The sequence below is a fragment of the Carassius carassius genome, chromosome 50, assembly GCF_963082965.1.
Source record: "Carassius carassius chromosome 50, fCarCar2.1, whole genome shotgun sequence".
Lineage (NCBI taxonomy): Eukaryota > Metazoa > Chordata > Actinopteri > Cypriniformes > Cyprinidae > Carassius > Carassius carassius.
In genome coordinates this window covers 21,020,650-21,035,771 of record NC_081804.1, presented here as the reverse complement: position 1 = coordinate 21,035,771, position 15,122 = coordinate 21,020,650, and the positions used below count along the sequence as shown (strand labels likewise).

At 37.1% G+C, this 15,122-nt stretch overlaps 1 protein-coding gene across 2 annotated transcripts in view; it reads right to left on the bottom strand.

Annotated features, from left to right (window-relative positions):
* Positions 1-13,426: 13,426 nt before the first annotated feature.
* LOC132133041 (contactin-1a-like) overlaps positions 13,427-15,122 on the bottom strand; it is a 148,130-nt gene continuing 146,434 nt past the window's right edge. For both annotated transcript variants that reach the window (XM_059545705.1, XM_059545706.1), the window contains exon 24: positions 13,427-13,551. In XM_059545705.1, coding sequence (XP_059401688.1) covers positions 13,475-13,551 — 77 coding nt within the window. In that variant the 3' untranslated portion in view covers positions 13,427-13,474. The remainder of the gene's footprint in view (positions 13,552-15,122) is intronic.

Below are 15,122 nucleotides of genomic sequence, written 5' to 3'. Positions count from 1 at the left end.
TTACTAAATATTGTAGAAACATAATTTTCTGTAAAGTTGCTTTGTAACAATTTGTATTGTAAAAAGCGCTATACAAATAAACTTGAATTGAATTGAATTGAATTGAATTGAATTGAACTTAGTACCCTCCCACTTGGTAAATTGGAATGGGAAACAGGCTCGACAAGGATAGGCGTACCCAAAGGTAAAGAAACATTTCTGGCATATCCAGTCAATACCATCTTTTGACTGGCCGAAACGGTGCAGGTCTCTTTGTCTTGGAGCTTCATATTTGCAACCCTCTCATTCCTCAGCTCTATTTTATGTTGGTTGCTTAATTCTTTAACAAGAGCTGCATATACATGGCTTTGAAAACTTCCATGCAGACTCTCAAGACTTCCAGCACAAACTTTGTAAAATGTATCCAGAGTATTTGTACCAACTAAGGCTGGAATTTCACTGTTGGCTTTGCAGTCTGGAGTTCTTCCAGCAATTTCTTTAGGGAGCTCAATACTGAGATGAAGATAACCCAAATAAAGTACAGCATGCTCTCCAGCACCTTCAATTTCAAGCAAGTCATCAAGGGATAAGATTGAATGTGACTGCAAGTACGAGTTGTAGAAGGATTCTGACACAGTAGTCACTTGCGAACCAGAATCGAGAAGACATTCACAGGGGGTCCCGTCAATAACAAGTAAAGCAATACACCTGGGCCCCACCGATCCATTTGGGGGTACTTTTGTGAAGGACTGAATTGATGTATTAATTGCACATTTGACTTTGCAGATCTTTGATTCAAATTGGGACTATGGATCAACTGATCATCTTGAGCCTCAATATGCCCTTTTATTGAGGCCCTTTCTGGTTTAAATGTGGATCATACTTCGGTTTTGGGTGGCAGTGGCTCAGTGGTTCAGGTAGGTTGTCTACAAACCGGAAGGTTGGTGGTTCAGTCCCTGGCTCCACCTGACCAAGTGTCGAGGTGTCCTTGAGCAAGACACCTAACCCCAACTGCTCCCGAAAAGCTGGATGGCGCCTTGCTTGGCAGTCGGTGTGTGAATGGGTAAATGTGAGGCAACTTGTAAAGTGCTTTGGATGGCCATGGGTCTGTTGAAAGCGCTATATAAATGCAGTCCATTTACCATTTCCATTCATTTTGATTAGCCTTCAACTCTTTGTATTTCAGATCCATAATTTATTTGTTAGGGGGATTCACACACTGTCTAGCTATGTGGCCATCACCACCACATTTGAAACAAAACCAAGCTTTTGGCTGGGGTTTCAGCACTGTTTGATATGCCTGAATGTCCACTTTCACAGTGTGCTCATTTCCTTTCTTAATCTTCTTGGATTCTGCTTTCTGTTCCTTCTTCGACTTTTTGGATCTCAGCTGCATTTTCAACTCAGCAACCCTTCTCCTCAGATCTTCAGTTTCAGCCTGGTAAGCAATGAGAATGGCTGCATTTGAATCATAGGGTAGTAAAGATGAATTTACCGTATGAACATCCAAGAAGGGTTTTGCCCCGGAACTACCCAAGTGACATTGTAATCTTTCAAGTTTCGTAGCTCGTCTATCTTCCTCAGTTCTAATCTGGAGCAAAAGCTGAGCAAATTCAGGTTTGTCTGATTTTGACTCTAGCTGTAACAACAGAAGCAGTGACTGATCCTAACATGCTTCAGTAAAGTGGTTAAGTAACTGACGGTTGGAATCTGCTTCCTTCAACCAATTCCTTTTTACAGCAGAACTGAGGAGAATTTGTGACCTTTGTAGAAAATCTGAGGTTTTCTCGCTCAAGTTCTGATAAGTATTGAGGAACTTAGTAAATATCTCATCCACATCCTCCACAAGACCATAGGTAGAATCCAGAAGATCAACATATTCTTGTGGAGAAGCAGAAATGCCCAACTGTTTGACAACATCTGATGCTGGTTATGAAATTGTTAAATGCTTTGAGAAGTTGTTCCTAAAAACCATCTTGTCATCTGTCAATTTAAAACTGTAACCCCTCCAATCTGCATATAAGGCTTAAAGGGGCACAGAGGATTCTGTAGCCTGTCTGCTTATACACAATTTCCTTTGCAACAGGCAGCAAGAAGTTCAGCTGGGCTTGATCACATCTTCTGCTCTCACTCTCATCACCAGAGCACTGCAGGGCTGTGTGTTAAGTCCTTTCTTGTATAAATTTTACACAAATGACAACATCGGTCCATCACCTAACCTAAAATGCTTAAAATATTCTGACGACACAGCCATTCTTGCCCTGCTCAAAGTCAACAACTCCATTATAGATTATCACACCACTGTCGTGCCCTTTTCCCAGCGGTGTGAGGATAATCATCTGAATCTTAACGTTAGCAAGACAAAGGAGGTTATAGTCAGTCCCCCTTACCTCAGCATCCTATTGTTATCCATAATCAAAAAGTTGAAATAATGGACAGTTTAAAATACCTTGGAGTAACATTGGACAATACACTTACAGTACCTCACATTACAGATATTCAGAAAAGAAGTCGCCAAGGACTGTTAGTCATTCGTAAACTCAATATATATATATTTTTTTTTTTACATACTTTCTTTAAAAAAATAGACCAATTTACAAAGGTGTGCAATATTGCTGTGAAAGTTATGGGTTATGGTTATGGGCCTGTTTTGGAAGAAGCCTGTTTCCTTCAATCATCACATATTTCAACAACAGACATCACTGAGGATTATCACATTTTTTTTTTGTATTATGTAATGTTCTGTTGTGTATGTCAAACGAGTGCAGTGCTGTGTAAAATAATTTCCCCTTTGGGGACAATAAAGTTAAAGTTAATGGTGGAAGGAGGCTCTCCAGAATTTTTCGGCGCTGTACATCAGTTGGCAAATGATCTTGAAACATCAACTCAGCATGTAAACACCATGTCTCAAAGTTTGCCTCACCAGGTGGTCTTGGGATGCGACCTGAAAAAGATTTCAGCCATTTTGACCCTTGAATGCTTGAAGCTGCTGAAGTGCCATTTTTAATCACATTCAACTACAATTCTTTGTGTTTCAGAAGGGTTCAACAAAACAGAGGAGATGCAAGGAGCAGGCTCTTGTGTGTAGATTTTGGAACTTTAGGTCGAACAACTGTTGCAGTGGGGGTTCCTTGCACTGAACCAGGGTTCTGGTCTAATGTCTTTCTCTTTCTCTTGAGGGGAGGGGTTTGACTACCATCAGTGTCAGAGCTATCTGAGCCTGTAGCTAAACTTGATTCGTCAACTGGAACAAAGTCTGCTTGATTCACAGTCTGGTCAGTTTTCTTTGTCAAGACATTTACACTGTCAACTTGCCATGTTATCGTAGCATCAACCACATTTGGTACATAGCAAGGGAAATCTGGCTTCAGAATGCTTATAAGCTGATCAGAATCTAACTCGACAATTGCTTTGGTCTGACCGGCTCTATCCAGTTTACTCACCCATACAACCTTAATTACCTTCCCATAAGTAGCAAAAGATACCTTCAAAGAAGTCATCATTAGGATTACCTACAGAAAGGTTTAAGAAACAAAGGGACTTCTGTACATCTACAACAAATTGTCACACCCCCGGGCTGATCTGTCTGTTTTTTCCCTTATTGTGTGTATGTGTGTGTGGTTGTCTACACTTACCATGTGCTTTTGTGTCATCCCAAGTGAGTCTGGCTGCAGGTTTGCACTTGCACTCTCAGACACTTGCACTTCCGCTAATGACATCACTTGCAGTCTTTATTTTTTATTTTGTTTATTTTTTTTTACGTTTTTGTTTGAATTTCCCAACATTTTATAACAGTAGCCAGGTGGCGAAGACAAGAAAAAAGAAACTAAATTACAATGTCACTTGCAATCACTACTTGCACTCTCCGCTACCTGTGACATCACTTGCAATCATCACAAATCGTGCATGTTACCAATGGAGACAAGACACTGTGGTGGTGATTAAATGATTAAAACTAATTTAGTAATATAACGTACAGGGTCCTGCAAGAAAAAGACAAGACCGGCAAATCCGTGGCCAGAACACCAGGATATGAATGCTTGCGCAAAGTCTCTCACTAAGCGTTTTCCTCCCGTAGAAAAACATAACTTATGTTTTTATAACATAACACTTAACATGGCTTAATGTATTAAGATGCTATTAAAATATCAAATTAAATATACAGTTCATTAATATAATGAATATGTATATAGTATTTTCCTCACATACCGCAAAATGTGGCATAATGGACTAAGATGATGAAGGCCAAACTAAATATGCTTCTCTACATTATTAAAATACATAACTAATATGTACAGGCAAGCAGGTGAGCCCAGAATAAACGCAACACGCAAAGTTTCGCGTTAAGCATTTTCCATATAGAATAAACTACAGCTCGTTTATATCACTGTCTTTGTCCATTAAGCTACATTATGTGTTTTACTTATAATGATTTTTTATAGGAGGAAAACGTTTAATGTCCAATTTAACGCACTGTGTTTTGTACTCGTCTGCTTGCCTGTACGGAGCTGATCCTTTTAAAATCACTTAATGGATTTCATAATGCACGTTCATATTTGCTGGTCTGTATATACGTTGAGTCAACAACAAGACATATAGGCTAGGCCTACTGAATTGTCTTTATCATCTTAGTCTGTTATTGGGCCACATCAAGCGTTTTGCTGTATGGGAGGACAAAGTTTGCGCATTGTGTTCATAGCCATCTGCTTGCCTTGTAGTACATTAAATAATAACTATATATCGAATTTGGGCTTTTAATTGAACTTACTGTATCTTAATACATTATACTATATTAAGTGTTTGTTTTTTCTACAGGAGGTAAACGCTTAACGAAAGACTTTGTGCATTGCGTTCATATTCTGCTGTTCTGTGGCCACGGTCCGGGCTTGTCCTTTTCTTGCAGGACCCTGTACGTTATAGTACTAAATTAGTTTTAATCGTTTAATCACCACCACAGCATCTTGTCGCCATTGGCAACATACACGATTTGTGTTGATTGGAAGGGACATCACAGGTAGCGGAGAGTGCAAGTAGCGATTGCAAGTGACATTGTAATTTAGTTTCTCTTTTCTTGTCTGATCTTTCTTGTTACTGAAATGTTGAGAGATTCAAACAAAAAGTTATCAATAAATAGAACAAAATAAAAAAATAAACACTGCAAGTGACGTCGTTAGTGGAAGCACAAGTGTCTGAGAGTGCTGAGTCTGCAGCCAGACCCTTCTCTGTCATCTTGATGCCCGTCTCTGCCCTCTTGTTCATTTATTATCTTATTATTGGCCACAATCACCTGATCTGCATTATTTTAATCACTCCTTCTCTATTTAGTCTCCTCATGTGTGCTGTCTGGTGTCAGATCGTCATGTTGTGCTCGTTGTAGTTTTTTCCCCCTCTCCCTCCTGCTTTCAGGCAGCGTTAATTCCTCCAGGCCTTCCCTTTGCTTGCAATCACCGATTGCAGTCTCGGCTCTTCTTCGCCTCACCGCCAGTGTGCCACCAGTTCCCTGCCTGTCTGTAAATTTATCTTGGCCTTGCTTTGGATTTTCCCCTTTGGAATTCGTACAGGAGGCACTTTTGTATCTGCTCCGGGCTGCCCTTTTATTTTTTTTATTTTTTTATTTTTACCTTTTTGAAATTCAAGTCCATTAAATAAACGGACCTTTTTGGGCTCCTCCAACTGAGTCAGTCTCATAGTGACACAAATGCCCTTCCAATATCCAAGTTTTTTTTTTTTTTTTTTCAAATGACATTGAATATGAAACAAAATACAAGGACTTTGTTGGTCTTAAAGAATTTCAGAAAATTTGAATTGAAGCTTCTCAAAAAAATTGAAGCGGTCAATAAAAAATCCTGCTGACTCGCCACCTTTGGGATATAACTCCATGATTCTAAATGAACTGATCAGGATGAATGGGCACAGTAGAGTGACAGTATAGTTTGTCGAAGTTCATAAGGAGAATTTGAGAGCAATTTCACTACAACTTATGAAAGAAGAAAATGGTTTGTATTGGTACCATCAATTGAAAATAATTCAAAAATTTGCAAACATAGTCAACAGAACTTAAAGGAAATACAATCAGGCCTGTTTGGTGTGAACAATAAAAGAAGTGTTTCCTCAACACTATATATATATATATATATTACATTGCTTTTAACAACTCACTTGTCTGATTGGATTTACATGCATATTTCAATATTTTCTTATCATTGGTTAGTTATCAGTCATATTTCTTACCATAAACCCTTTAATTTAAACACATAGGTCTGACTACAGATAAATGGCGGAGGAACAAAACACTCACCGGAGTTCCTCAAAATAAAAGTACAAAAACATGTTTCTTCCCCAGAGTTCCATTGGGGGAAAAAATGTCTTTCTTTACACTCTATATTACTCTTTTTAGAGTCTTCTAACTCTACTCTCTCTCATCCGTAAAATATGTCTCCTTTCTCAATTACATCGCAATTACTTGTTATTATTACTGTGAAAATATTAAATTATTTATTTAATGAAATGATACTCTAAATAATAAATTAAAACTGCCAGTAGGTGGTGGTAAATGTCTTAATGATTAAGTCATCGAGTCATCTATTCATTCGTTTGATTCTTTCAAATGGCTGATTCATTCAATAGTGAAGTAAATGGTTCTTTATGAATGGTTCATTACCAAGGGGCAACATGTATATTGAAAATAGAAGGGGACCTAGGACGGATCCTTGTGGCACTCCATATTTTACTGATGATAAATGAGATGACACCCCATTTAAGTAAACAAAATGGTAGCGATCGGACAGGTAGGATCTAAACCATCTTAGAGCCTGCCCTTGAATACCTGTATAGTTTTGTAATCGATCTATGAGTATGTCATGATCTATGGTGTCGAACGCAGCACTAAGATCAAGTAAGACTAGAAATGAGATGCAGCCTTGATCTGACGCAAGGAGCAGGTCATTTGTAATTTTAACAAGTGCAGTTTCTGTGCTATGGTGGGGCCTAAAACCTGACTGAAATTCTTCATACAGATCATTTTTATGCAGGAAGGTTTTTCTAAAATTTTAGACATAAATGGAAGATTTGAAATAGGCCTATAATTTGCCAGTACACTAGGATCTAGTTTTGGTTTCTTAATAAGAGGCTTGATAACCGCCAGCTTGAATGGTTTTGGGAAGTGACCTAAAGATAACGACGAGTTAATGATATTGAGAAGCGGTTCTTCGGCTACAGGTAACAGCTCTTTTAGTAATTTAGTGGGTACAGGATCTAATAAACATGTTGTTGGTTTAGATACAGTGATAAGTTTATTTAGCTCTTCCTGTCCTATATTTGTAAAGCACTGCAGTTTATCTTTGGGTGCGATGGATGAAACTGAAGTGTTAGACGCTGTAGAATCTACATTCGCTATTGTATTTCTAATGTTATCTATTTTATCAGTGAAGAAATTCATAAAGTCATTACTATTTAACGTTGGTGGAATATTTGAATCAGGTGGCGTCTGGTAATTTGTTAATTTAGCCACTGTGCTAAATAAAAACCTTGGATTGTTTTGGTTATTTTCAATGAGTTTGTGGATATGCTCTGCCCTAGCAGTTTTTAGAGCCTGTCTATACCTGGACATACTGTTTTTCCATGCAATTTTAAAAACTTCCAAGTTAGTTTTTCTCCATTTGCGTTCAAGGCTACGAGTTACTTTCTTGAGAGAGTGAGTATTACTGTTATACCATGGCACAGTACGTTTTTCTCTAACCTTTTTCAATTTGATGGGGGCAACAGCTTCTAATGTATTAGAGAAAATAGTGCCCATGTTGTCAGTAATTTCGTCTAATTCATGTATATTTTTGGGTACAAATAGCAGTTGAGATAGATCAGGCAGCTTATTTGCGAATCTGTCTTTGGTGACTGGAACAATAGTTCTGCCCAGACGGTAACGCTGAGACATATAGTTAATATCAGTTATACGCAGCATGCACGATACAAGGAAATGGTCTGCAATATCATCACATTGGGGTACAATATCTATAGCAGTAAGATCGATTCCATGCGATATAATTAGATCTAGTGTATGATTAAAACGATGAGTGGGCCCGGTGACATTTTGCTTGACTCCAAAGGAGTTTATTAGGTCAGTAAACGCAAGTCCTAATGTATCATTTGCATTATCAACGTGAATATTAAAATCTCCCATGATTAGCGCCTTATCAACTGTAACTAGAAGGTCTGAGAGGAAATCTGCAAATTCTTTTAGGAATTCTTTATACGGCCCTGGTGGTCTATACACAGTAGCCAGAGCAAGAGATACATTAGATTTCTTTTGTATGTCTGACAGTGTAACATTTAGCAGAAGTATTTCAAAAGAGTTAAACCTGTATCCTGTTTTCTGGGTAACATTGAGAATATCACTATATATTGTTGCAACACCTCCTCCACGACCAGTCTGACGGGGCTCATGCTTATAACAGTAGTTTGGTGGAGTAGACTCATTTACACCAAAATAATCATTTGGTTTTAGCCAGGTTTCAGTCAAGCAGAGTACATCAAAACTATTTTCTGTGATCATTTCATTTACAATTACAATTTACAATTTCATTTAGAATTAGACGAAATGACTGACAACATGGGCACTATTTTCTCTAATACATTAGAAGCTGTTGCCCCCATCAAATTGAAAAAGGTTAGAGAAAAACGTACTGTGCCATGGTATAACAGTAATACTCACTCTCTCAAGAAAGTAACTCGTAGTCTTGAACGCAAATGGAGAAAAACTAACTTGGAAGTTTTTAGAATTGCAGGGAAAAACAGTATGTCCAGCTATAGACAGGCTCTAAAAACTGCTAGGGCAGAGCATATACACAAACTCATAGAAAATAACCAAAACAATCCAAAGTTTTTATTTAGCACAGTGGCTAAATTAACAAATAACCAGACGCCACCTGATTCAAATATTCCACCAACGTTAAATAGTAATGACTTTATGAATTTCTTCACTGATAAAATAGATAACATTAGAAATACAATAGCGGATGTAGACTCTACAGCGTCTAACACTTCAGTTTCATCCATCGCACCCAAAGATAAACTGCAGTGCTTTACAACTATAGGACAGGAAGAGCTAAATAAACTTATCACTGTTTCTAAACCAACAACATGTTTATTAGATGTTTATTAGGTTATTCAAGGTATTCAAGGTATTCAAGGGCAGGCTCTAAGATGGTTTAGATCCTACCTGTCCGATCGCTACAATTTGTTTATTTAAATGGGGAGTCATCTCATTTCTCATCAGTAAAATATGGAGTGCCACAAGGATCCGTCCTAGGTCCCCTTATATTTTCAATATACATGTTGCCCCTTGGTAATATTATTAGAAAATACAGGATTAGTTTCCACTGTTATGCTGATGATACTCAGCTATATATCTCAACGAGACCAGATGAAACTTCCCAATTATCTAAGCTAACAGAGTGTGTTAAAAATGTAAAAGATTGGATGACCAGTAATTTTCTCCAATTAAATTTGGATAATTCAGAGATATTAATTATTGGACCAAAAACACTACACAGAATCTTGTAGATTACAATTTGCAACTAGACGGATGTACTGTTACTTCCTCTACATGTAGTCAAAAATCTGGGTGTTATATTAGACAGCAACTTGTCTTTTGAAAATCATATTTCCCATGTTACAAAAACTGTATTCTTCCATCTTAGAAACATTACCATGCTACGAAACATGTTGTCTGTTTCTGATGCAGAAAAGCTAGTTCATGCAAATTTATGACCTCTAGACTGGATTATTGTAACGCACTTCTAGGTGGTTGTCCTGCTTCTTCAATAAACAAGCTACAGGTAGTCCAAAATGCAGCAGCTAGAGTCCTTACCAGGTCAAGAAAATATGATCATATTACCCCAATTTTACAGTCTCTGCACTGGCTACCTATTAAGTTCCGTATCAGTTACAAATTATCATTACTTACCTATAAGGCCCTAAATGGTTTAGCTCCTGCGTACCAAACTAGCCTTATACCATGTTACAATCCATCACGCTTCCTAAGGTCCACTAAAGGAGGTAGAGCTTTTTCACATTTGGCTCCCAAACTCTGGAATAGCCTTCCTGATAATGTTCGGGGTTCAGACACACTCTCTCTGTTTAAATCTAGATTAAAAACTCTTTCGTCAAGCATACGAATAGTGCATGTTTTAAATTGTGACTGCAGTTGCATCTGATCAGATGCACATTCTTATTCTTTAGCTTGGGTCAAACTAATTAATTTTACTTTGTTGGAACAGCAGCTATGCTAATGATGTCTCTGTTTGTGTCTCTGTTTCTGCTGGATCTTCATCCCGTGGTAACTAGGATTTACACAAGCTCCAGTCTGGATCCAGAACACCTGAGAAGAGATGATGCTGACCCTCAGAGGACCCCAGATGATGCTAACCTTGAATCAACAAACAGAACTAACAAATATTGCTTGCGTGATTGCATCATATAATAATTGCTGTTAATAATGTTCATCATCTGCGTCTTGTATTTATTTTTCAGAAAAATCTTGTCATATGCACATAAACTGACAGTCTCCACTGACAAGCTACTACTAAATAGTGTAGAAACGTTTATGTAAAGTTGCTTTGTAATGATTTGTATCGTAATACCTTGAAATTTAGAGATCTTCTCTAGGCTCCATCACCCAATAAGTTGTTGCCCTGCCTCATATTAGTCATCAATCGACTGTATGAAATGGCAGATGATCCACATAGGTCTGGGGTGGCACAAGTGTGTTAATTTAACGCGTTATTTTTCTCCATAATTAATTAATCTTGTTAAATTACCAGCCATATTTTTTTTTAAATTAAAAGTCCTTTTAACCACCCTAATTTCAAGGGTGTTACACATAGCTATCCTATGTAGACATCCTTAATCTCTAATTACTCCATTCTGCTGTCTGTTGTTCTGTTGTCTATGTTTCTTTGTCCGAATATGGCACTTATCACATGCTGTGTGTGGTATCGGCATTTGGTATCGGGGCAATTTAACGAGAATGAGTGCAGAAGCTCCGTATCAGCTCGATCGGTATCGATGCATCCCTACTGATAACCACTAAAAAGCTGTCACTCTTTGTTTAGTGAGTGTATACACCATGTATGATAAAACACATTGTGCTGTAAAACCCATCCAACCCATCCACACAACTCATTAAAGGTTTTCAATAGTGACGTCCATATTTCAGGAAATATATTTAATTTCACTCTCTTTCGCAATGATAAGACAGTAAGCCTCTGTTTGTTTTGTTTTTTGAAAATCATGTACGAGTGAGACCGATTTTGCTCTGTTATGCATCACATACACTTATAGTTAAGGCTGGGTTACTAATGCGAAATGTTTGAAAATGTTTAATCTAGAAGGCTGGAAAGATAAAGATGATAAGGAAAAGGATGTTAAGGTAAGACTAAGGTGAGAAACACACAGCAGACATATTTGTTTGGTCTCTATAAAGTTTAATTGAAGACTTGAATGAGTTGAATGAAGTGGATAATAACTAACAGGTTAGTCTTTATCTACACAATGTAGTTAAAGAGTCTGACCTGTCATTGAACTGAACCACTGAGTATGACGATCAGTCCATTCAATCCCATCATGCATCTGGCCTCTGAATAACTGCAGGCCGCTAAAGCTCAAGGCATCCATGCATTTGGCAAAACTCTCTCACGCAGACGAACATCAGGAGCAAAAGCACTTAGTGGAGGTTTAAATGAGGAGAAACTTCAGCTCAAACACATGAAATCACATGAATTCACTGCTCTGCTTCATTACAAACAATCTGATCCTAAGACAGGGTTTCTCAAAGACGAGTCAAACCTTCAAATCCTGATCAATAAAACAAAATATACAGATGAATGGCAAATCGTATTATCTGTTCATAAAGGAGACCATGACATACAGACGCGTGAGTTAACAGATTTGTAAACTTGTATATTTGATCAAACACTCCAGTACGAAACTGACAGAAATAATTTTTGCACCAGATGAAACTAAAGATAAACAGACTAAAATGTTCAATCATCATTTAAAGTTAGGATTGTAACAAATGTTATTATGAAAATAAAACCATGTTAAATGACATTCATCACAATTCACCTGCCACAGACAGATCTGAATGATACAGTCAAAACAAACACGGTTTTGTGCTCAAGAATCAGTGCGATTGTGATTCTGCATTTGTTTAATGCGGTTATTAACGAACCTAATTAATATTTAGGAAACTGAATCTGATGCATTATAACTCAATGAATCTGTGTTCACCAGTGCTTGCTAGATTACTTACAAGTTCTAGTCTGTTATTGATTACAAATTACATGATGAAATCTCTAGTCAGTAATGTTATCTTAATTACTCATTTTAGGGACTAATTTTGCATTACTTTCAGATTAAATTTAAATGGGAAAAATGAATCAAACATATGACCATTAACCAACATCAGAGAACATGCAAATATGTTGTTCAATTATTTGAAATATTTACTGTAAATCTCAGGGTGACTTTAAGTAAATATATAGGTCAGAGAGGTTAAAAACAGCAATGACAAGGACAAAGTCTTCCAGGCTTGAAATGTTTCTGTCAGCTGTACTGTACATTGGCAGTGTTTAGTAACTTGTGTAATTATTCATCCCATACATGAGTATAACTAAACTATAAATAATTTAATGCCACTGGGTGAATAATTTGTAATCATGTAATCCATATTTTTTTTTACTGTAATCTGATTACGAGCATTTTACATTGTAATATAATTTGATTTCAAGTACTGCATTTGGACTCTAATTAGATGGAATCAGTTACTACCCAGCACTGGTGTTCACTAGGAGGTGTTGAGTGTGAAATCACATTAAATCACACTGTTGCTTATTTAAAACACAAATGCATTTGCAGTATTTGTTCGTCTACATCAGCTGATCATATTTCATAACACTTAGGAGACTGAACGAACACAAACTCAAACACAGATGTCCATTTTCATTCAGCTGCTGATGTTCCTCACCAGACCCCAAGACAGATTTTAAAACTATATCCTAATTTTAAAAAATCTAAATCTAAAAATCTTGAATAGATGAATATCTTACAAATTATTTTATATATAATAATCCTCTAAAAGTGAATGGATGCTGAATGGATTTGAATGTGAATTGTTGGTTTGCTTTGACTGTATCCGTCCACAGAAATAAGATAAAGCAACTGATCTGACAATGACATAACGAAAACGTGAGACGCTGATCTGTCGCCAAAACACACAGGAAGTCTTACAGCAGCACTTCCTGTATCCACTCTGTCTATCAGCCAATCAGCGCTCATTAAGAGATCAGATGTTGTAAGGCATATTGAACCGTTCAGACACTAAACACACACTCTGTCCTGAATCTCCAGTCTTCTGTTCTCCAGAGCCGTGTGGACTCTGAATATTGGTGGGTTTCATCCTGTGAGAGTTCAGCTTCATTGAATCAGGATGAAACTACATTCAGAGAATCAAACTCAACAAACCAGTGAGGAGAAGCCAGAAGAATCCAAGACATGGAGACGCCAGAATGGCTGCACCTGCACAAACACACACAAACATCACAAAACTCTCTAATAAGAGGTCTATAACATAATGAATTAAAATTAAAGGCATATTCATCAGTAATTAATTAATCAATTAATTAATATTACCAACAGCAATGTATATGAAAGGTTAACATTTGTGCTGTCAATCAATCAAAATAAATAAATAAAATAAAACTAATCACACATTTTCTGTAATTAATCGTGACTAATTGATTACTAATATATATTGTCATAATTTCACACTGAACCTCCAAATCAAATGTAGAAACAACATAAAGATAGTATATTATATATTTAAATATTTGATGACATCTCTTTACAAAGTGTCATTATTAACACATTTTTTGATAATACTGCTGATGATGCCTCTATTAAACGCATCTTCCTCTCAATTTTAGCCATTAATTATAGCCATGAAATATTACAGTATAATTATTAAGTGTTATTTTTTAACATGTATCTAGGCTCTGAAAAATATAACAACTTTCAATTTAATGTAAAACAATCTTCACATTAACTATAAATTGTATATGCATAAACTAAATAGATTAATCTTTTTTCAAGCAACAAAAGTTAATCTGCGACTAGAAAAGATTTTTTTTTGAGAAAAGACTAGATTTCCAATGACAGACTTCAGCAAGTTTCACTTTAAAAGCAATGCTGTCTCTTTAAAATCTGATGTGCGTGAGGTATTTCTAAAACATATCAGGTTTTCTCTCAGCTCTTTACGATTATTTTGGACTTAGGGTTAGGGTTAGACTAATTTAAAGCCATGTTTAAAGAATCACTCGCCAAAACTGTGTATTTTGACATAATTGTGCATTTTTGTTGTTTGAAGTGCTAGTGGCACGCTTGTCTGAAGCTGCTATAGCGCAGACTTTCAAATTATATTGCATTTGATAATCATCTTCGTCCAGTCTGCACTATTTCTGTGTTATGACCGATAACACTGTCTTCATACTCATTTAACTAGAGTTGTGGATCTATCGATGTAGCGTTCTCTGGTAGATTGTAGTTGTTGCCAGGTTTTCACAAGAAAACCCACCCAACGCTACTCAAAACAAGCCCAAAACTAGCCCAATCACGTATCGAGGGGGTCACATTTTTGGCGGGGTTCCCCTGCTTAAATTCGCATTCCAGGGGATAAATATCATGTTATGGGAGTCGTTTCAACCCACGGACATAAAAAAACAACCCTTGGCAACATTGTAAAAGTAGCCCAATTCCGTGGGAAAACCGCAGACTTGGCATTGTTGCATCTCTTCCTTTTCTTTTCTGGCTGGCCCGGGCCAGTGTTGCCACCTTGTGGACAAACTAACTTAATTAAGTGCATATATGGCATATAAGCATAAGGCATATATGCAATCTGCACGTACTCTTTTCACGGGCCGGATGAAGATGATTGGTGGGCCGCGTTCGGCCCATGGGCCGCCAATTGAATAGCTCTGCATAATTGGCTTTTTTATAAAGCACTATAAAGGTGACTTGACTTGGTTGTTTTTATCATTACTCTTAATCAAAACCTATTAGTTTTGGCCAAACTGTTCAGAAGTTATAGGTAA